General features: G+C 41.1%; 1 protein-coding gene across 1 annotated transcript in view; it reads left to right on the forward strand.

Moving 5' to 3' along the window:
* Positions 1 to 22,712, forward strand: part of ZNRF3 (zinc and ring finger 3) — a 78,320-nt gene that overhangs the window by 38,832 nt on the left and 16,776 nt on the right. Inside the window, exon 2 of the mRNA XM_065646298.1 lies at positions 6,200 to 6,325. Within this exon, the coding sequence (XP_065502370.1) occupies positions 6,200 to 6,325 (126 nt within the window). The remainder of the gene's footprint in view (positions 1 to 6,199; positions 6,326 to 22,712) is intronic.

Genomic DNA, 22,712 nt, shown 5'->3' on the forward strand with positions numbered 1-22,712 from the left:
GTAACTCTATATGAGGCCTTTAACTTAAGCCAAGGAGATTATATGTCACTTAGCTGATACTTCCAGTTTTAAGTCCCGACTTGATTGCTATGGAACAAACGTAGTTGTTCATGAGATGTGAGATAATCCTATTTTTCCCAGCCAGGTATGATTATGTCTAAAATTCTGGCCATTACTGCATTTTTGGGGCCTGTCTTGTTCTATATAGGGCCAGAACTCTTGTTTTATCATATAGCTACTGGCAGCCTTCTTCTGCCAAAGTAATCTATGAAGGTAGCATTTTACTCCTAGTTTTCCCTCCAGCTTCCCCCATCTTTAGTGGCATTGCGCCTGCATCATTTGCCAGCATCTTTCCACCCATTTAAAGAGGAAAAAACCACAACTATAACCGTGACTTTGTTCCCCTTTGCTCTGTCAGTACTGTGGTAGGAGAATTCAGTGTAATCAAAGCACTTAAATTCTTGAGAGAAGAAATCTACCCTCAAATTATCTTGGGTATGCACATCTTTTCATGGAATTTTGCATATGAGACCCTTTGAAGGAAGGAGAGGCCAGCTTTCTGTTTGAATGGGCTGAGAGCTTCCCTTGCAAAGTGTTTGGAATAATTAGTGTCCAGCTGCTTTGTTGCAGCAGGTCGCTCAGCTGCATGGCGTGGGCAAGTACACTTGATCTCTGCCTGTGCAGTAATCTCGTGCAGATGTGCTGAATTTAGCGTTTTGTACACATCTGTTACTGTGCATGTCCTGTGGGTACCTGCAGCATCTCTCTGACTTGGGGCAGCCCTAGCAAGAGGATGTCTGAGGGCACGCTGCTATTGCCAGCTCTGTCTTTCAGCCGGCGCTTTTCTTCCTCTCCTGAGGGGTGGATTTGAATTTGGTCCATGGCACAGGTGAGCTGCTCACAGGCACTTGAAATACACTGTGAATCACAGGTTGGGTATCCCTGTGTCAAAGGAGTAAGGGAAGGATGCTGCTGCTTCCTTCAGGTGGTGAGTGTGCTGAACTATTAAAAGATCAGTGCTAAGGTCTGGTTCCCTAGTTAGCAAAACCTGCTCTGGCTGCTCTTCAGACTTCCCTGCTCCTTCTCACAGGATCTGGCAGACCGTATAGTATTGGCCTGTCTGCATTGTAGAATTTTACTGGCCTTTTCTGCATGGTGGATGTGTTCTACTGCGTCTCCCTGTATTTGCATTTAATTACAGCATAGACTGGATTTTTCACCATTCCTTTTGGCATACTTCCTGGAGTAAAGTGGACTGTGAGAGGATTTCAGGAATGCTCGATACTCTCGCTATAGAGAAAGTTCAGTGGAAGCCACTTGTGGGTTCAATGGTAACCGCTGGGTTGAACCGCATGGTCACAACCGATAGCCAAGAAAAGCGCGCTGCTGAAATGCTCAGGTCCTATAATGTTACATTTTGCGGTGATTTGGTTGTTGGCAGGACGTTCTTAATCAAAAAGAAAAAAAAGTCTGAAAGTGAAAAGACGCTGTTTTAATGGAGTTTTGTACTTGAGCCGAAGGCCGAAAGGCAATAACAACTCCTAACTTTTTTTTTTTAACTACTCCTTAGTTCTTGATTTTTTAAATATTTTTTTTTTCTCCATTTGTATGGGTTTGGATTGCTTATCTGCTGATACAGAGAAGCTACAGCCTGAGACTTTTCTTTCTGGAGGGGTCTTATTAATGCTGGGTGATAACGCTCAATGGAACAATGAGAATATGCAAAAGGTGACTAGGTATCTAGGAGACTTACTAAATCACAGACATGCTTTGCCTTTAAAAAAAAAATCAAGTCAACCTAAAACCCAAAAATGAATGAAAAATATCTGTGCCTTCTATCTCTTCTTTTACTGTTTGTCAGGAGATAAAACACCTGATTAATTATAGGGGATTAAGCACAGGGGGAGACTTTGGCAGCTTGATTGGGAGGAAGCCTAAAATTTACCTAAGAAAAGAATGGGAAGAATAAATAGGTAATTTTAGTGAAGAGGTTCTTGTTTAATTAGATTGTTGCGGATCTCGCGTCGCTGTGGCCAAGCGCACGTTCTGAACTTCGCGTGCGCCTCGCTGCGTTTGTGCACCCCCGTGTCGCGGGAGGCCTTTCCGGAGGGCAGCAGAGGTGGTGCCACTAAATCCACAGCTGCTCGGCGAAGGCATGCGTGTCACGTGGGCAAGCTTTTAGCTGCTTTTTGCTCAGAGGGTGGAGGAAAACAAACGATGTTTTGTGACTTGTGGGATGTAAAGAATTGAATTTATAATGGATTCAACCAGGAGAAAGTTTGGGAAGGTAATGCTGAGCGTTAAAGGCATGTTATTGAAGTTTTTAAGACTGTCCAGATCTCGTTATCCGCACCTGGCTTGTATTTAGTAGAACTGATAACGTGGCAGGAAAGGGGAGGAGTCATAAGGAGATGAGTGCCTTTTTAGGGGTCTCACTATTCCATTTGGGTTGAAGCTAGGGTAGAAATGACCCAGTAATTTCAACCTCGGCAGCTTTTGCTGGCTTATGGTCTGCTGGAGGCAGGAATCAGACAATGTGGTGATCTCCCCTCCAGCAAAACTCTGCTATTGGTGTGTGATGTGAACTGGACAGTGTCAAATGCTTTGCACAAGTGCAGATGGATGATGCCAGTCGCCTTTCCCTTATCCACCAATCCTGTAAACCCGTCATAGAAGGCCACCCAATTTGTCAGGCGCTGTTTGCCCTTAGTGAAGCCATGTTGACTGTCACCAATCACCTCCTTATTTTCCGTGTGCCTTATCGTCGTTTCCAGGAGGATCTGCTCCGTGGTCTCGCCAGGCACAGAGGTGAGACTGACTGGCCTGTAGTTGACTGGGTCTTTCTTCCTTTTTTAAAAATGGGCATTATGTTTCCCCATCTTCCTCTCTGACTATTTCTAATGTTTGCTTCTTTTGGTCATGCCTCCTATTACAGAAAAGAGAATTTATTCTGGACAGTTACACTCTTTCTGTGAGGGTCTAAGCATGAAGCTCACCTAAGCCTGATAAACATTAGTTTGCTGATAACAATTTTGGAGTGCTAAATCCTGTGCCTTGGCCTTCCCCTCCCAAAATGCATCAAGTTAATATTTGTATCATGGTTGAAAGGCATTTTTCTTCTATTTAGTAAAGTCTAAAACCGTAAGGAATTGTTAGCTGTGGCACCCCAAAGGTCTAGCAAAGCTTTTTGTTTAAGTGATTTGTGAGTTCTTGATGGAAATATGGAGGTTATTTCAGTTTTGAGGGCTCTGCTGCTTCCAGGCCTGGGATTTTTGTCTACTATAGTGTGCATAGGGCCTTTTCCAGGCCACATAGCTTTTTGAAGAAGGCAGGAGCGTTCAGAAATGCAGCTTTATTTTTGATAAATGCCTGGGAGCTCTGTGTCAGGTGGAATACATGCCCTGTGAATGAGGGCGAGATCCTTGAGCTAGGGTATGCCTAGTGCTTGGCTGTTGCAAATTCCTGACTGTAGTGAAAACTCCATTCAGAGGCCTTTAATATTCTACACTGCAAATATTTAACTGTCTTTAGAATTGTGTGTAATTTGCAGCTTTTTTTTGCCTCTAGATAGGAAAGCTGTTTTCTCAGGTGTTTGGGGCATTGTTGTTGGGGACAGGGTGTTGGCCAGTGTTGTCACTGAGAAGGGGACAAAATCATCGATTTCTTTTTAAAGGTAAGGAAGCACAGGCTTTGTAAAAGGTAGAGAAGAGGCTCTTTCAGCTTTGGGCTTATCCTGATTTCCGGGGACATAACTGCAGAATGTGTTTGGTGACTGTAATCTGAAGAACTATTCACACTTGGAAGCTGTTACGGAATAACACTATTCTGGAGGAAAGTGGCCGCTGGAAGAATTTTCTGTTCATCTTGGCCTTCTTCCAAGATGGTTTCTGGACTGAAGTGGGTAGAGACAGTATTTTTTGTATGATTGGGGAAAAAAGGGCCAAGACTTTTCATCTCGTGACAGTGTATAGAAAGATCCTGAGCTGTTCATATGGTGGGGTTTGACACTATTACCCTTGTAGACAGGAAAAAAAAAAAAAGACAAAAAGGTCGAAGTTTTCTTTTATTCATCAGGACTTTTTGAGGTGATTGAGTTACAGAGTAAAATGTTCCTTCTCTGTCAGTTTACTGTTTGTCTGCTCTGTAACACTAAGCCACTTAAAATTTGTGCGGCTCTTTTTGAAGTTATTTTAAACCCTCAGCAATGTATACAGATTTTTTTTAACCTTGGATGAAAGCACCTGAGTCGTGGTTTCAGTTTTGCCCTTTCAGGCATGTGGAAAGTGCCCCAGCACATTTCAAGGATTTTGAACTAGAAACTTCATATATATGGGTTATAGTTTCAAAGCTCAACTGATACAGCATACGTCAAGGGAATTACATCAAGGGAATGGTTCTCTGTTTCTTTAGATATTTAATATAGATTAAAGCTTTGTGTTTACTTAAAGGATCCCATGGATTCCTTTTGGGGTTAATTATGTTGGAATATATGCCCTGGCAATTTTGGAGAGAGTACTCTCTGCCTGACTCCCTTTCCTGATTTTATGTCTGTGCTGAATAGTTTATCCATCAGATGCTGAGTTTAAGGAGTGGTTCATCTACTGGTGATAGTACCTGTCCCAAACCTTTGAACAGAGTAAGCTGAACTGCTCGTCCATGTGAGACTGTAGACAGCTCAGTAGTGTCTCATAGTAAATCATAACCAAAAAAAAGAGGAAGAATGAATTAGGAGTTGGGTAGAGGATTCTGCTCTGTCTGCCTAGTATTGTGATGGGCTGGGTTTGTTATTTTTTTTCAAAATATGAGTTGGTGATGAATCTCGAAACATAATGAGTGGCAGGAAAACCTCTGTATTGTTTCAGATCACAATCATGTTTCCCATATTTCACAGTAGTCACTTGAGTTATTCAGAAGGTTGGGGCCCCAGAAGATATTATAAATAGCTCTCCTTGTGTTGAATCATTTGCAAAATGAAAGTCAAGGTAGAAGACATGGGTGAAAAGGACAAAATGACAAGCTGGTGATGCAGAACAGGTGGCAGGATTAGTGACCATTACGTGGTGCTATTTTGCATGGATTAGTGAGAGATATAGATGTAAATTATGGAGCAGTATAATCTTCTCCTATTATAATCAGCTACCAGAAAACAGAATTGTCATAGTGTTCATACCAGTTTGTCGTTTTCTTCAGGTAGTTTGATAAAGGTGAGATTTAAGGACAGGCATGAAGCTGGATAAAGTATTCTTTTGCAAATAACCTTTTCTGTATATATGTTAAAGCCTGGGCAACTCTTAGGCAAGCGTCTGTGAAAAATCTGGGATTTGAGTTGAGGGAAAAAGAGATCAAGGAGAACATAGTAAACAGGGTAAGAACTTGAATGTTTCACGCCCTAGATTATGCACGAGGATGTTATCTTAATGAAGGACAGCCAACTTGGAAAAGACAAAGTTTAAAAAAAAATCTATGTACAGGAAGCTCCTTGCCATAATAAAATCAGAATAACCACATAGTGTTGGAAGGAGGAGGAAGAGATCAAATATCTGAAATTAAAGCAAATGCTTATGATTGCCTTGTGTAAGACACACAAATACCTATTAATAAAAGGAGACTGAAATTTTCTCACTTCATGATGCTTCTCCCTCATTTAGATTCAGAAAAAATTAGAGATGTTCCGTAATAGTTAGGAGGTTTCTTACACCTTACTTTGAACTACATGATAGGCATGTTCCAAAGGATGGCAGACAGTTAATATTGTGCAAATACTCCAAAAAAATGTGATAATGCCTCTTAGATATTGGTTCTGGACCTTAGGACATGTAAAGCTTTTGTGAGTGACTTCACGAAACAGTTTGTATTATTTCTGTCAGTTTGCGAGGAAAGGTGGTTTGCAATGCAAAGTGGAGCTTTGTATTTATTTTATATCTGAGAAAAAGGACTTACAATCACATTTAATTGTGAGCCTTAAATGATTTTTCATAAGCAAGATGACAGTGAGCTTACATAACATTCCAAGATTTTGTACTCATAGCACGTTTCAGAAACATAATAAATTCTTCATATATGCAGCTTTATGTTTCAGTATTTCTGGTGTACCTTAATAAGTAAAAGTGTATTTGTCACAAACTAAGGTATTCAAAAGCAATCTATGTTTTTTGAACTCTACTGATTGATTAAAGGTTTCTTTCTGGTTCTTTTTCAGATGCACCCACTTGGACTGTGTAATAGCAATGATGAGGAAGACCTGTATGAGTATGGCTGGGTAGGAGTGGTGAAACTGGAACAGCCGGAGTTGGAGCCCAAGCCCTGCCTGACAGTCTTAGGAAAGGTAAGGGGGCAGTTTGGGGTAAATGCTGCTTGTAACTGTTTCTTGGAAGGGTTAGTTCGTTTCTGAGAAAAATCAGCAACAAATGAACAAGAGAAAACTCCCTTTACTCCACAAGATATTCCCGTTTTGCCTATTTTCACACCAGATGCTTCAGGGAAAGATAGCGTCATAACTCAATTGATAGAGATGGTGAGGGGGAGCTGAGTGCACACATCCCTTTTTGAGCTCTGTAGGAACCTAACAAAGACTTCTGCAGAAGCGGTACTGGAGTAGAAATAGAGTGAACTGCAAATGTGATGCTAACTCGATCAAAGGAAGCTTCTTACAAAATCAGTCAAAAGGAAAGCATTTTATTGGTTTTCCTTAGGTACAATTTTCTCAGAAGGCATAGATTAATTTCCTTTGTGGGGAGGGGGATGATTAATCTTCAACCCTAGAAGAGATTTCTTAGCTTTAATTGCAGGATAGATATATCTAATAGCAAGTGAATCTTACTGTATTAGTTAAAGAAATAAAAATTTTCATCTTGCTGGAATCTCCCTGTGGAATACAGCCTCTGGAATCGAAATTCCTTGCAAAACATTTCCCCTTGTTTTATGGGTGAAGTCAGATTACTGCTGCCAGATATGTTAAAAACGAAAGGAGAAAGCTGTCCTTCTTTTGTTCTCGGCTTATAATAACCTCAATCCTCAAAAGTTCTATGTTGACATTTGATATCTAGAGTAGTTGGAAGACCATGAAAGAGCATAGGCCACGAGTTCTACCAGTAACTGAGTAGTTGGAAATGCATAAAATCTCTGGAGTTCGTCCTAATATTCAGCTGGCTCAAGTTGCTGAGACTTTGGAAGGATAGTGTTGGTGACTTCAGGTGAGCGGTGAAAATGTAGCATGAGGCAGAAATTAAATCCTAGGTTAATGTTTTGTAGGTAAAACTTGTCTCTGTATATTTATAAACAAAACTTCTAAAAACCCCACCTTTCAAAGGAAATGTGAACCATCTGTTTGCCTAAAATTTGCTGCAGGTTTAGCTTGTGGTGAGAAACATCTCTCTAAGAAGTGACTGCCCTTTCTGTTGAATTTCAGCATAATACAACTTCTTTTTTTTCCCCCGAACTTGGAGTACTGTTTTTGTTTCACAGAAATTCCAGCTGATGCTTCTTTACTCTTAAGAGGATAAAATCTGAGGATAAGGTCTTGTGGGGATCGGAATTAGAGATTGGGTGCTGAAAGATGAATAGTAATCCATAAGTAAACTCTAGGAGTAAGCTGAGTCTTGGGGAAGGCCATTTAAAGAGGGAATCTGTTTAGTCCCATCTGTCAGGCTCTTGAAAAGCATGTGAGGAAGTAGGTGAAATGGATGAAGAAAGCGGAAACCATAGATACCCTGCACAAACAATGTTATATTTTCTGACTCAGTGACCTTGTTTGCCTGACCCACTGCTATGTACCCAGATCCCATCATGTACCCGTCCCATGTCCCTGAAACTACATTGATCTCTGGAATGAGTACACTGCAGTACCTGCTGATCCGAGCTTCCCAAAGCCTGGCCTGCTGATGGGCAGAGCCTGGCTTTGCTTCAGGACCTCTGGAGCATCTACTTTGATGCATAATGATGGTGATATGACTCCTGCATCCTGCATGGCGTGTGTCCAGAGAGCCTGGGCACAAAGTTCCCTGTGTATCAGTTTATGTGCTGTAATTTTAGCAGGTGAGAAGGGACTGGTCAAGGTTCTAGGCAATACCTGCTTCTCAGTAGCTGTAATGCAGCACCTCGTTCTGTATTTTTATGTTGCCATTTGTCCTTCTCTTCCTGAGATATTTGTTCCCTGTTTCGTGCTTCCTGCTGTAGTTTCTCATCTCCATCTTTTCTCTGCAACCCTTCTGCTCAGTCCTGCCTATGCTAAAGTTATGTCCTGATTTAGAAGTACTTCTCAGAATTCTTGAAATATTGTTGAGTGCAGACAGCAGCAGGAGCATCAGCCACGAGCTTCTTGCAGGTCTGTCAATTAAGTCACCCAGGTTGTCTTCCCAGTGGGAACAAATCACATTGCAATTGTCTCCATCTCTGAAAAGTTCAGTGTCCGTGCAATTTGGTGCAAATGGCTACATGAGTGTTCAGTTTGGCCTGTGACCTGTTTTGCTTGGGTAAGTATCAAATCTGCTGCATGTGTACATGTCTCTTCTTCTGGTCGTTTTTAGGATTTGGAAGCTGTTTCACTTAAAACATGAAAGGGAAAGGGAGAGGGAGGGAAGAGGAGAGGAGAAATGGAATGAAAAAGATAAAGAAAAGGCAAGGAAAGGAGAGGGAAAAGGAAAAGAGAAAGAAAACGAGGGGGGGTCGCCTTTAACAGGGAAGGGAAATGGAACTTCTCTCATTTAGAAAAGGAAGACGAAATCAAGTAATGCAAGCCTACTGCTTATTCCTAATTTAATTTGATTTATCCTGCCCCCAGAGTGGCTTGTCCTGCAGTATTTGATCTTTCAGACAAATATTGCGTTTGCCTTTCAGCAGAATTGTGATCAGCTCTTGCTTTTCCAAAATTCCGTGAAGTAGGCCCGTTAAAGTGCAAGATGTGTTGCAGAGGTAACGTGGGTGTTACAAGATGCAGGGCTAATGCAGCGTTTCAGAAACATACTGGCCTCTTGGAGAGAAGAAGTGTTGCATTTCAGCTTTGCTGGTGTTGCTGGTATCCAGATATTGTGCAAGTGAGATAAATGGCAAAGCAACCCCTTGTTACACACACATGTGCATGAATGACTCAGGTGGGTAGCAGTAAGACTTCACAGAATGTGAATATTCTTACCTCCTCAAAAGATGTAGCAGAGTGCATAAAATGGAGTACATAGGGCATTTGAAATTCTAGACCACAGGAATTCTGCTTTGTGTAGTGAAGTCTGACTGTGTGATCAGTTATACCTCCTGCTGGAAGCACATGTATCTCCCCTTTTCAGTTGCCATTTATTTCCTGATGTAGGAATTGCCATTGGGATCTTGTAGTATCTATTCTTAGAGCTTAATTCCATTAGAAACCATTCTGTGAAATGAAAGCCAAATCTTGTATGTTGGGAAAGTGATGTAGTTGGATCAATTTAACGTATTGATTTGATAGTAGGAATAAAGCTGGTGCCAGGAAAGTGAGAGAAGTTAAGGACTTGCTTGCTTTTAAAACTGTCATTGAAAGTCTGCCTCAACAATTTAGGGCAAAATAAAAAAGCTGCCGGGGCAGTTGTCTGTGTATGTGCTTCTCTTTCCAGCTTATGGCACATGTGGGCAATTCTGTTTCATGTGAACACTTTTCACTGAGAAAGCCAGTTTGGATATTCTCATCTTTGCTGTGAACTAAGAGGATACACATGGAGAGTTACCCCGGCTCAGCTGAGAATTACTTTGTCCACCTTTCTTGTGTAAGGAATAAATAACCTTGTCAGCTTAAGTCTATCATAAATGAATGTGTTTAAAAGCTCAATCTCAAACCATAAAAGAATTTGTAAGTCCTGTTTTGAGGCAGCCAATTTAAACTCATTTCGCTAAAACTGGTGAACATTTGTGTTGAGTAATATAGCAGTAGAAACAAAAACAGTATTGCTTGTGTCTGCACGGTGGAATGCAGGCATATATGAAGGAATAAATTATGACTTTTTTTAGTTTAATAAATAGTAAAGGAAAAGAATGAAAATAGAGATGATATTGTGGAAAGTTTAGAATATTGTGAAGTAGAATGTAGAGACTACTTAAAAGCTGTTTGTAGAGCTGAATTCCATGACACAAATTGGGTACAAAGATGGATGGTTTTATTCTTATTGTTGGTTTTAGTTGTTGTGGTCTTTTTTGATTTGGGGTATTTTGGTTTGGGTTTGTTTTGTTTTTAGTAAAACTCTGGTCTGTGTTTTCAGAAGCTTCACTCCACTTGTTTATCCGTGTGCCGAATGGGATTGGTAGCTGTACCGAATTTAATGTGTCCATTTCCATATCGATTTTTTTTTTTAATTGCTCATCCTTCTTGGTCAGATTTATATGGTGTAATGGAAATGAAAGAGTTTAGCAAAATGTATCTCCTGTTAGAGTGGCCGTGAAAACTGGACGCTGATTGGGAAGGGGTGTGTGTGGCAGCTGTGATTTACCATTGCCTTTGATCACAGTGCAGCCCTGTTTGAGGCAATGCTGCGTGCAGGCAAAGCAAAGGCCTGGATTTTACTGATCTCATGAGCTCCTGAATAGGGCTAGAAGGGGAATGACAGAGGAAGAAGAAAGCTTTGGAAATGAAAAGGAAACCCCGTGAACCCGACCAGCATTATTGGCTGGATTTGCCTACCAGGGAGCCGCTCAGTTTCTGCCAGGCTAATTCTGCCCCAACTTCTCTCCCCCGCGCCCCCGACCCCACCTCCCCCTCCCTCTTTCCTTCTTTCAGACTTTTTTTGTTTTTGAGGCAGGGCTGTAGTAACTCGGTTCTCAGGCTGGGAACCCACTGAGCTGTTGCCATGGTCACTGGGAAGCTCTTCATGCCATGTGCTTCAAAGGGAACCTTTCCCCTCCTGGAATTCCTGCCTCCCCATGCGAGCGGCACAATGAGGCTCCTTCTCCTTTGCTCCTGCGCACGTGCTCCCGCGTGGAACTTTGCTCCACAGCACCCGTGGCATCGAGGTGGCAGCACCTGCGTGTCCTGCGCATTCCGACGTGCAGCACCCCGTTCTTCCCCTGCCCCGGTTGTTTTTGAAGCAAATGACATCTGTCGAGACAGTGAAATACAACCCAGCAATGCCATTGTGTTTTTTTTTTTATTATTACTATTTCAGCAGGATAGATAGTGAGAAAATGCTGAAGACTTGCTTAAAAGTAGCACTTCTTCCCTTTCTGCAGTCTGGAAAGTCCGGAGGGAAGGATTTTGTTCTTGTTTCTCTTCCAGGGATTGCTGAAGGGACTTTTCTTCTGTATTAATAGGCTGTGTGTATTTGAGGATGTGCATCTGAGTAGAACCCAACAAAGGGAGGATGTCCCGGCTACTACAGCTTCCTGTTTTCTTCAGATCAAAGGAATCTGTAATACGAGGAAACTCCTAACAATTCTTCCAGTATTAATTCACTTATTTTCTCTCTTTTAGGAGTTTATTTACAGAAATACTAACTGGGAGAATGTTTTGTTTTGCTGTGTCATCGTTATGATAATACTACTTAGGTTGGGGCCAAAATAATCGTAACTGGAATCTGTACTAAACAGGCTAACTGTGATTCCTAACTTTTTGTCTGTCAATTTAGTTCAAATGTAAAGATCCTCATAAGGTAGTCAAATGAGAAATCATGGGGCTGTGTTGGTAGTTCATTTGCTGAATAGAGAGTAATCTGTTCTAAGACTTGAGGAGCCAGTGGGCCTGTGGGGGTCAATTTTAATCCTTTTCTTTCAGAGTTACTGAAAGTAATAAAAAAAGAGAGATAAAGGTGTCAGTTGATTTTGTTTAATTTGTATGAATAGCCTAACTAAGCATACAGCTATAGGTACATATTAGACTACAGATTGAGAAAAGCTGTTCAGCAGTAGAAACTTAGTATTGGTTGTTTTGAACTCTTGAGACATTCTGTGTTAGGAAGGAAGTTGTTTTGAAGCAGAAGTTTCTGGAAGAGCCCCAACTCTTTTGGCTGTGGACTAGTTGATAGATCTACGTTACACATGGCAAACATGCCAAAACTCTGATCAAAACACAAACTACATTTTTTATCAATCCCATCATTCTGTACTGAAAAAAGAGTGTGCATTTTGAGCTGGGGAAGTAGCACCCTGGCTAGTGTTGAAGACTGAGCTTCTGAATCAGTCATGTTCCCTAAGAGTCTCCATTAACTTTGCATTTCCATGATCTGTTGTCTTAGCACTGCCTAAAATTAGAGTTAACTGTGAAAATAGGTAGTATATATAATTGTAATCCCTGCCATGTATGTGTTTTTCTTACTGCATTTGTTCTAAAGAATATATTGAGAAACAGAGAGCATTACAATTTTCCTGAAGCACCAAAGAATAACATAAGTGCTGTAACATTATACTGATTGGGTTTTGTTATTCCCCACTTCATTATCATTTATAACATTCAGGATACCTGAAGCATCTTTAAAAAATATATATTTGAGGTGATACTGTTACTTGTGCAAATATTTTTGGTGTCATTTATCTTTTGAAATTCCTGTTTCTTACTTCCCCAGTGCGAGCAGTGTGGTCAGACCTCTATAGCATATAGACATAACGATTTCTGGAGTTCCAACAAAATTGCATAGATGAGGTCAGAAGAGGGGATAATATATGTTTTTTCAGGAAGATGACGGATTTTGATAGTGATGGACAGAAACAGTCAGTCCTCATAATCTTCCTGATAGGGACAAGTGTGTATTTTTGAACAACAACAACAACATAAATCACACAAAGCAAAAATGCTTTTGCCAAAAGCTCAGTGTATTTCTGCTTCCCATCGCCTTGCCTCTTCATCCATCCCTCACAGACAATACTCTAACAACAAGCCTATTTTAACAGACTTTTAAAAAGGATTCTAATGGGAAAAAAAAAGGAAGGAATGTTGGAATGTTGCAGGTAAGAGCGTTTGGCTGCAGAGAACATGGGGGCATGGAATGAAGCAGCAGTCTCATCACTATAGTTGAAGTTTTGAGTTCATATGTACCTTTCTCATGTCTTCCCATCTTTAAATCCTCTCATTCCGTGACTACTTTGCACCCTAATTTCAGCAGTCCCTTTGAGGGGAAAAGGGAAAGGTTGACCACAGGTGAGAGAACTGACAAGCAACCCAATTAAATTCTGGAGACAGAGGAAAGATTTGTGTTGTGCGTGGATCATACAGTGAAAGGTGTAAAACAAAAGAAAGGAGCTGGATCAAAGACAAAGAGAGGAGTATTCAAAGAAATGGACAAACACGGGCCGAATCAGGTTATGCAGTTCAGAAGAAGCAGGTCTATCAGGTTTTAATTCATGGGTGCTGGTGGGCTCTTTCCTTTGGCAACTAGTGCCAGCAATCTGTTCTTGTGTTACTTTAACTTCCTTCTTGTGTTCTCTGCACAGTTATGCAGAGTAAGAGCTATTAATGGAGAAAGGCTGTCTCTTACATTTCTCCCTCCAGGCTCTCCTTAGATTCGCTATTGTTGGATTGATTACTTTAAATAAATGTCTACTTTTAGAGTTGAGTCCTTAGCAGTCTCCACCACCATCTTCACTCCTTTCCAGCCAACTGTGGAATACAGCTGCTTCTCTCTTTAGCTAAAGAAGCAGCTGTTGTTGCACAACATGTGTTACTGGAGTCTTCGCTCAGTTAGAACTCCCTGTGAAATTAATGGAAGTCCAAGCTGAGTAAAGATGAACATTTCTTTTAAGATATGCCCCACATACAAATAATAATACTATGTGAATGTTTCATGTCTCTTAAATTTTTATACCCTGATGATTCTGTGTGCCTCGTGAGCTTCTCAAACATTGAGAGACATTTTTATTTCGCGTGTAGAATCTACCTGTTTCTCTAACAGGAGAAATGCACAACATCTTGGAAGAACTCGGAAATGGAGTTGGAAGCAGAAAAGTGAGTGGGCAAGTGCATGCAGTTTATGTTGGAGTATAGAAATGAACATGAAGGCTGGCAAGCAAAATCAGATAAATGGATCAGAAAGTGAAGAAAAATAAGGAGGAGATATAGAGGCAGGGAATGGAATTATTTAAGACTTCACAGTTGAGTGACACACCTAATTTTGGTGCATTAAGAGACAGAAGGCTTTGAAAGAAATTGGAGAACTGGAGAATGCAACCAGAGCTGCATCAGGGGGACTCCCATATCCAGAGTAAAAGATGGTCAGATACCACCAGCAGTGGTAGAAAACAGTGGATCATAAGGAGTTGCAGACATGAAGCGGGAATGTTTTACAATGATTTTCATGTGATTTGAAGAGGAGGGGAAAAGAAAACACAAATTGTGCTTCATATCTGACTCATTTGAGATAATTGGCCAGAAGCCATTTTTCTGCTCTAAACGTTTTGTCTTCATGATGGCCAGGTGGATATTATCTAGAGGTGCCTGTTTGGATGACATGATGACTTAATGTTTGTTATAAGTTCAAGGAATCAACTCCAAATGAGTCAAGTGGTGAACTCCCAATGAGTATGAAGTGAGCTTTTTGGTCAATGTAGGGAGCACTCATTAAGCCATTTGCAATTCTGGCAGGTTATTTCTTGAAGATCAGAGCTGGACATATTTGTGGTATCAATTCTCTAGACAGCTTAGGTATATATTATCAACATCTGCATAGCTGTTGCCTTAGAATTGATCAATATAGATATGAAACTCCCACCAAAACTATTTAAAATATCAAAACCATGTAGGTATTCTGGTGCATTAATGCCTCAATTGTTGGCCCGTTGGTGTTTTGTTCAGTTGGTAAGCCAGGAGAATACATCACAGACACCATTTTTCAAAATGCTCAAAGAACTTGGTCAGTTTTGGATGGGGAAAAAAGACGGGCCTTAGCCCTGAGTGTCCAGATAGTGAGCTTTTCGGAGGTGCGGGGGGAGGCATTTGCGAAGGGCGCAGAATGCACAGACCCCTTGAGTCTGTGAACGGCGTTGAAACTCCCAGAGGGTCCCTTCAGCTGAGTGCACAGGACTAATGAGCCGGCCTGGCTGTTTATGGGCTGTGGTTAACCTCTTGCAAGTTAGGATTTCCTGTCGCCAGCAATGAGCTGTGACCGCCAGCACCACAGTGTTAATGATGAGGTAGGGGCTGATGAATGGCTGGACTCCAGACAGCAGCCTTCACTGGCAAAGAATCAAGTGGCTAGAGGGGGAAAAACATTGATGTCTACAAGAGAAATAATGCAAACTCCAGAACCTATAATTCCTGTGTTTAAAAAAAGAAAAGAGAGAAAGAAACTGGGGACAAATTCAAACCAAGTGAAGCTTTTATCTCTGCATTCTGAATAGAAGATTGTTCTTAAGCAAAACTGGCTGCAAAAGCCAGGCCAGTTAAAACAATATGCAGGCTGCTTGCCTCCGAGTAACCAGAAATTGTTGGCTCAGAGCAGCCTGCGCTGAGGAGCCAACCTGCTGGGAGACGTTATCCAAGCAACGGCCTGAATGTAATTCCTCCCGCTGTGGAATGGCGCTTTGGCAAATGAAGACCCTAATTAGAGATGGAAGGGTTTCTATTTTGTTTTTCTTTAATCCTTACCCTGAGGCCTCTGCAATACAGCCATGTCTCTGCTTGTGTGCAGAGAAGTTTCCAGTTTCCCTTTATAACAAAAATCCTCTACCTTTTTTGGTTTCCCCCCTTTACCCCCCAAAAGAATAAACAAACTAACAACAAGGGCCCACCACAATTTCAGACCTTGAAACTAACTTAATCCAAAACCCAAGGATCACTGTTTGAAAGAATGTCCATGACATCTTATATACCAGCCAGCCCAGAGAAAGTTGGGAGATAAACTGCAATACTGGCCCACCGTGCATCTTCTTACTACTGAGCTTATTACCCAAGCCGATTGTTGTAGTACACAGGGAGGAGGAGGATCTCACTGCCTTTGCTTTCAGACAGAAATCAGAAAGTTCCTTTTTCGTTATTTCAGAAGAGGTTTGAAACGGCGTCCTGCTTATGCTTGGCCGAACTTGGTTTCTGGAATTGCTGGGGAATTGTACATTAACAGGGCTGAGGCGTCAGTTGGTTAATTTGTAACTTGTGCTGTTTGCAAAGCAGATGATGTCCTCCTCTCCTTCCTCTGCCCTGCAGAACCCGGCTGTGCTCGGGCTCGCCGGCTCCAGCAGCGGCTCAAGGCGCTTTGGTGACTGAGCCCGACGGCAGCGTAGGAGAGAGGGGACGGTTGTTCATATGTCGTTGTTTGTATTCTCTGTAGCTCTGAGAGAAAAAGAGATTTTGCGGTTTGACAACTGTAATGACAAAGTGTATTTGACATAATGCTGTGGGGGTTTGTGCCAGATGGGGTGCAGCACACTGTTTCACTGGAGTGTCTTTGCCTGTGGCTGGTGTTCCGTGCTTTTGCAAGTACAATTGTGAGTCTGTGCTAGAAACGGGTTTTATTCTTCTAATGACATATAATTTTATTTTCCCCAACAGTAGCTGCTGCTAACTGAATATATTCTGGATAGTCAAATGTGAATAAGAAACACACATCCTTGCTTATTTTAGAAAACAGTGTAAAAGATGTATTTTCAAAACAATCTGAATAGTGGTACCCACTCTAGTTGACCTTTTAGCAGCCAATATAGTCCTGTTCTTAAACATGCTGGCAAATTTTGCTGAGCTGTTTGTTGGGGTTTAATAGGGTTCTTTAAGGTATATCTCTGTTCTGCAGAAGTTAAGGGCTTTGAGAGCATCAGGGTCAGAACGCCATTCAGCTGACTGAAAGGGAAAACTGGCCATGGCAACATCTGCGTGTCCAGACCTGCAGATTCATCATGAATTTTATGTAAGAACCAGTGGTCTCTTTCTCATCTATTAAATTTACTGGGTTTGTCCAGGTTTGTACTTAACTGGAGACTCTTTAAAACTCAAGAGTCTCTGCTGAAGTTAAACCCGGATTAATGTAGGTTTCCGGTGCTTAACTCAGCACCAAAGTTGTCCTCTGCTGATAGAACAACATGAAATTGAGGGCAAGTTTGCAGAAGGCAACTAGAGAAGCTGATATTCTAGAACCTGGTCCTGCATTTTCTCTATCATAGCTCTGCTAATATTGTCTGCATCTTTGTGGACTCACATGATACGGAGAAAACAGGTGCAAATCAGTTGGTTTATGAGCGCTAGAAGTTATTGGAATAGATTTTGCTACTTCGAGTCTGCTCAAGAGAAGACTCTGACCACTGACTTGCTATAGTCATCCCTTATTTTGGTGGAACATTGCAGATGGAAACATCCTCCCTTCAGCTGTATTCTCTAGCAGTCAAGATTGTTGAAAGCCTCAACCTGCCTTTCCAGAGCAATAAAGCGAGACACTGGACCTTTTCACTGAAATCATGTTCCTTGGAGTCACAGAGCGTGGAATTTACTTGCTACTGAGTGTTGCTTACAAGTTATCAATATGCTTTGTGAGAGACTGACTGCTTATTTCAGAGGACCAAAGACAGCTGATGAAAGAATTAGCCATAAAAGAAAAAAAAAAAAAAAAGTCCACTTCACACTGCTTGCATAATCCCACTCTTTGGCAGATCGATGACCACTAGCTCCACAATGTGGAGAGTTCTGACATGAGATATTGGGATGGGCTGGGTTAAACAGAAAATATGCCTCAAGTTCCATGATTTTTAGTCATAGAGAAATTAAAGGGGGAAAACCTCAAAAAGTGACAGAAGGAATGCAAGTTTGGTCAGGCTGGGTCGGTTCTCAGCTAAATAAGGATGTCTAAACCAATTTTCTTGACTCCTCTGTTCAATAATCTCTGCACACAGTTAGAGCAACCCAATTATCATATTTTCTGCCCCAAAAAGCATGAGATGGGGGGAAGGAGAAGGAAAGGGAAGAAGGAAAAGCCTGGCTATACCTGTTGGAGCTGTACTGTTTCCCTCAATTCTGACTGAAAACAAGGTTTTGTGTTTGGGATCCATAGGACTGTCTTCTGCATACTGTATCCTTACTCTTCTCCTTCCTGTCTTGTTCATTTTGGAGGACCAGCTACTAGTACATGCTGGCACCTGATGGAATAGAGTTGGCATAGTTTGCTAAAAGCAGTTTACTGGCATCTGTACTGGTTACCACCTAAACCATTGCAGGATCCACCCCCCACCCCCATCTTTATCATGTTCTTAACCCAGAGAATAAATCAACTCCCTCATGTACCACATACCATAGTTATCATTAATATTTGTTATTTACAGTCCTCTAAATTCCAATAAGATAATTGCTAGAGTTGGATGAACAATCCAGCTAATCTAGGAGGCTAATCCAGGAGGCAGATATGTAGTTCTTAATGTAAGAGCATTTGTGAGAACATCATGTTAGAACAGCAGGTTATATTTGTGGATTTACAGAGTCAGCCCATACTTTTAAAGCATCTTTTTCTCCCTTTAGTCCGTCAGTTTCATCTAGGATGTTAACTTGAAAAAAAGTCTATTTTTAAATCTGGCTTTACCGATAGCCATTTTGAACAGGAGTTAATATCTCAATAAATGTGTAATGCAATCATGTTGATGTAAATGGCAGAGCTAAAAGTGGTTAATGAACTTTGATTTCCCCACCTATGGTTCCAAGCCTCAGTCCTTCTCTCAGCCATAATTTATACAGTCTCTGCAATCCATTAAATTAGTGTCATGTCCTCATATGTAAATACAGCTGTATATTGTGAGGGAATTCTAACTCTGGCAAAGAAGAAAATGTAATGAATAAAGGCTAATGTTGTTGGTATGATTTTTCTCTTCAGTGGGGACCTTGTTAAGTAGCTTTTGTTCTTATGTTGGTTTCTCCACTGTTGCATAATAACTGACATATCAATTGGAATGAGGCCGTACGAGAAAGCAGAGGACGAGATGCTTGCAATGTTCATATCTGCAGCCGTGTAGGGTCCTTCTAGATGTCAGCAAGTGGCTGACCTCCGTACCGTTTTAATTGTTGCTGTCCTACCCGATTTGAATTCATGAGAGGAAGCAGTACACCCGTTTAATAATCATCTGGTCCCTCGAGTTGAAAGTGTGTCTCATCAAGGAAGTTGTTGCTTCCTTATTGTATTGGTCTGGCCCACAGGAAGGGAGTGCAGAGCTCTTGAAATCTTTCTGTTGTTCTTTGAGGTAATAACTAAAATTTCCCCAGGCCTGGAAATACAAAGAGACACTTTCCTTACACTTTGGTAATACATGTTTCCTCTCATTCTTTCTAGATCACAGGGTCTAGTAAATTCTTCCACATTTTAACCTGAGACAGTATTTAATGTGCATCTTATTGATAATGGTTATTAACAGTGAGTTCATGACAAGTAGGTGTCTAAAATACACTCTAAAATAACCTCATCAGCTTCCTCCCTGAGCTGTGACAATCTCTCTGCAGATTAAAACACTACAGAGACATAGATGAAGCCAATATTATTAATTTGCAATAAAAGTATTTTTAAGATGAGTAATAAGCACACCATATCCTGCTGTTTACATTTTTCTTTGAGTATAAAGTAGCCAAATGTATTATTCAGCAGAGGGCTTCTGATAAGGTCCTAGGCTGGTGATGTTTAAGGAATTGAGGAAGGGCAAATTCAAAGGTGGGGTTTTTATCCCTGATCATTTTGGTAATTTTATAATGTCTACATCCAACATTCAACTAGTGAAGGTAGTCAAATATATACCAGGTGTTTGAATGAAGTCTAGCAAATGGTGGATCTCTTCTTACTGCTCATTTACAAAGAAAAGGTGTCATTTGAAAGATTCCTAAAGTGGCCAAAACTCTTAGTAATAGTTACAGTCAAGGTGCATATTCTGTATATTTTATGAAATAGGCAAGTACAAACATTTGCTGATTATTTTAGCAGCATTCTTCATGAGCTTGATTGCCTTCATCTGCTGTTGTCATCTTCTCCCCTACTGAACAGATTACTTACTCCAAGTTATAGACTTAAATCATAAATTTTACTGTAAAGGGTTATCAAAATAAGCAATCCAAAAGAAACAGACCTTTTTGCATTTTTCTGCAGTCCCTTGGTCACGACTGGTGTCAGCACTGCTGGACTCCCCCCGGGACCAGCCTGCATGTACCTAGGAAGCTGGGGGAATGTTTCAGGGGTCATATTCCTTTTTTTCTGCACCAGGGATACCTTTTGTCCATCCTTTGGTACTATTTCATCCTGAGAGATTCAGTTCCATTATACAACCCTGGACTTGGGTGCATTAGGACAGAATCATTCATTGCTTTTTTGCATTTTATTCTAGTCTACTTGTTTTGATGAAATCTGTAGATTGAACAAGGACTGTGAGACTGACAAAGCAATTTTTTAAATTCTTCTGGACGTGCTGCTATATGAAGTCTAACAGGCTTAAACAGAACACCTAGACACTTGCCTTTCTTGTCCTTTTTATTTTCAGCCTATTCATAGTAGCTATTATGTGTAGTTTTGTCATATCATTAATGCACAGGACAGTAGATTTTTGAAGCGGCTTTTATTTTTTTTCTTTTTTTCTTTCTAAGGGGAAACACTGCTAACTTGCTTGATTGTCCATGCCTGGCTTATGATTAACTGAAATGTCTTTGAATCACTTTGAACCCGTTGTATACTATGTGCGAGACAAAGAAGAAAAAATCCAATAGAAACTGCTGTAAAGACTTGAAAATACTGATTTCAAATGGTACTAATATTAACAAAAAAACTCACAACTGGTAGTTACTCTTAATTCTGTTACCAACAAGAATAGGGGTTTGCATGCACTTCTGAGCTAAGCTGATTTTTTTTTGCATGTACTTTCCAGGGATAAAAAAACACAGAACTTGAAACTGATAACACAAAACCATGAGTTCAAATGGAGTCTGAATCTGTATACAAGTAAAATCACTACACAAGAATGGATATTGGAATACACCTTCTAGCATTCGCCACTCTGATAGTTGCAATACATTGCTGCAAAATGTTCAGTGCAGTTATGGACTGAAATTCTCTGCACTTCATTTACTGCTTCTGTTACTTCAGATTGCTAGAATAAATTTGAAATACAAATATTATTCCCCATCAGGTGCTTTGCCTTGCCTGTATCACCACTCCATGATGTTACCATGCTGTAAATGGTCCTCTACCTGTTCCATTGGCCTTTCAGCAATTCTAAAGATTTATTCTTCCCCTCTAACTGTGCAGTATAGGCAACTTCTGCATGGCCAGTCTGTTACCTACATCCACTGAAAATGCTCCTTGTTGCTCTGTCTTCTCCTGGGCCGCTGTGCTTCTGGCAATATTGTAGCTGCTTTTACTGGAGCACTGTGAAACCGGTCTGTGAAAGGAATTTGCAAAAGTTACCACTGCTCACAAGATCGGAAAAACAGAACTGGAGATTTTTTCTTTTCCTTCTGTTAAGTGTCCAGACCTGTGAGGGCCTTCCCACTGCATTGTAATCAGTATTGACAGGGCCTAAGAGTGGGGCTAATGCACAGAAAAGGAAATTTTATCGGAGCTATCTCGGAGTTCATACAATGAGCAATGACACTCAGGTTTTGATTGTCTTACGCAGTTTCCTCATGTGGGGAGCACACGGGCAGGGAGCTGGTTAGAGCTCATCTAAGAAAAGAGGGCTGCTCTGTGAACAGCAAGAGCCTTCGTATTGCAGGGATTACCACATACAATCATGACAAGAGATGCGCACAGGAGGACTCCTTGGCTTTGTAACAATTTTCCACATTTAGATTTCATTCTTAAAAATTAAAGAAGAAACTGAGATTTCAGCTGTATACTGCCAGATTTCTGTTGGGTCTCCCTTGCTGACCAGCTGTGCAAACCATCATTGTTTTTACACCATCATTGCATGTAACACAAAGGGGAATGCAAGTAACAATCAGTTGCCCCCTGTAAAAAACATCTCCCACAAAAATTACAATGATTTCAGACCGTGATGTGCTTGTCAAATAAGATGCCAGCTGACTTGTCTATACCCTTTAAAGACTTAACTTACACCTAACCTATGTTTTGGGTTTTATTATGTTTGTATCTAAGGACAAACAAATTTTGAATCGCCAATACAGGGCTTGCTGAAGATTGTTGTTATTCCAGTCCTGCTTCTAGGACCAAAGCACGCTTAGTCCTCTCTACGTGAGTGCTTTTGCACAATTGAGCCGTATGTTTCTGCATGTTGGATATATATTAATAGTTAGCTGCTGATCTACTTTGCTGGAGCTCCAGTCGGGATGTGGGAGCACTTTACAGAAAAAGTGAAAGTTAGGATAGCGGTGTTTGTTTGTAGTGGCCAGGTCGAGCAGTCGGAGCCCGTTGCTCTGTAGCAGTGTCAGGTTTTGAGGCTCGTGGTGCAAAAAAAGGCTGGGAGGTTGTCAGTATGGACAAATTTGAATTGCGAAGAGTGCAGTTGTAATTTTGTTTTGTTTTTTATTACCCTTTACCAAAAAAAGGAAGGATACAGCTATGTAGTCATAGTCATTTATTTTAAACGGCAGAAGACAGTCTCGGGAAGGGCTGCGCTGGCACCTTCACTGCTGGCCGTGCGCTGGGAAACGCCTGTTTGCAGTGGGTATTGTAAAGCAGGTACCAGAACAGCTTTTTTTTTTTCCTCCCTGCCCTCATCCAGCGTTTATTTTTCGCCTAGGTTTTGGACACTTTGCTTATGAGTGATTTAGAGGCAGTCTTTAAATGCCGAAGAGCCAAAAATGAAGACGTCCCGTGCCTGTCGTAGACGGGCATTATTTTACAGTGCCTGGGGGTGACGCGGGGGCCCGCCAG

Source organism: Caloenas nicobarica, chromosome 16 (genome assembly GCF_036013445.1).
Source record: "Caloenas nicobarica isolate bCalNic1 chromosome 16, bCalNic1.hap1, whole genome shotgun sequence".
NCBI classification, from domain to species: Eukaryota; Metazoa; Chordata; class Aves; order Columbiformes; family Columbidae; genus Caloenas; species Caloenas nicobarica.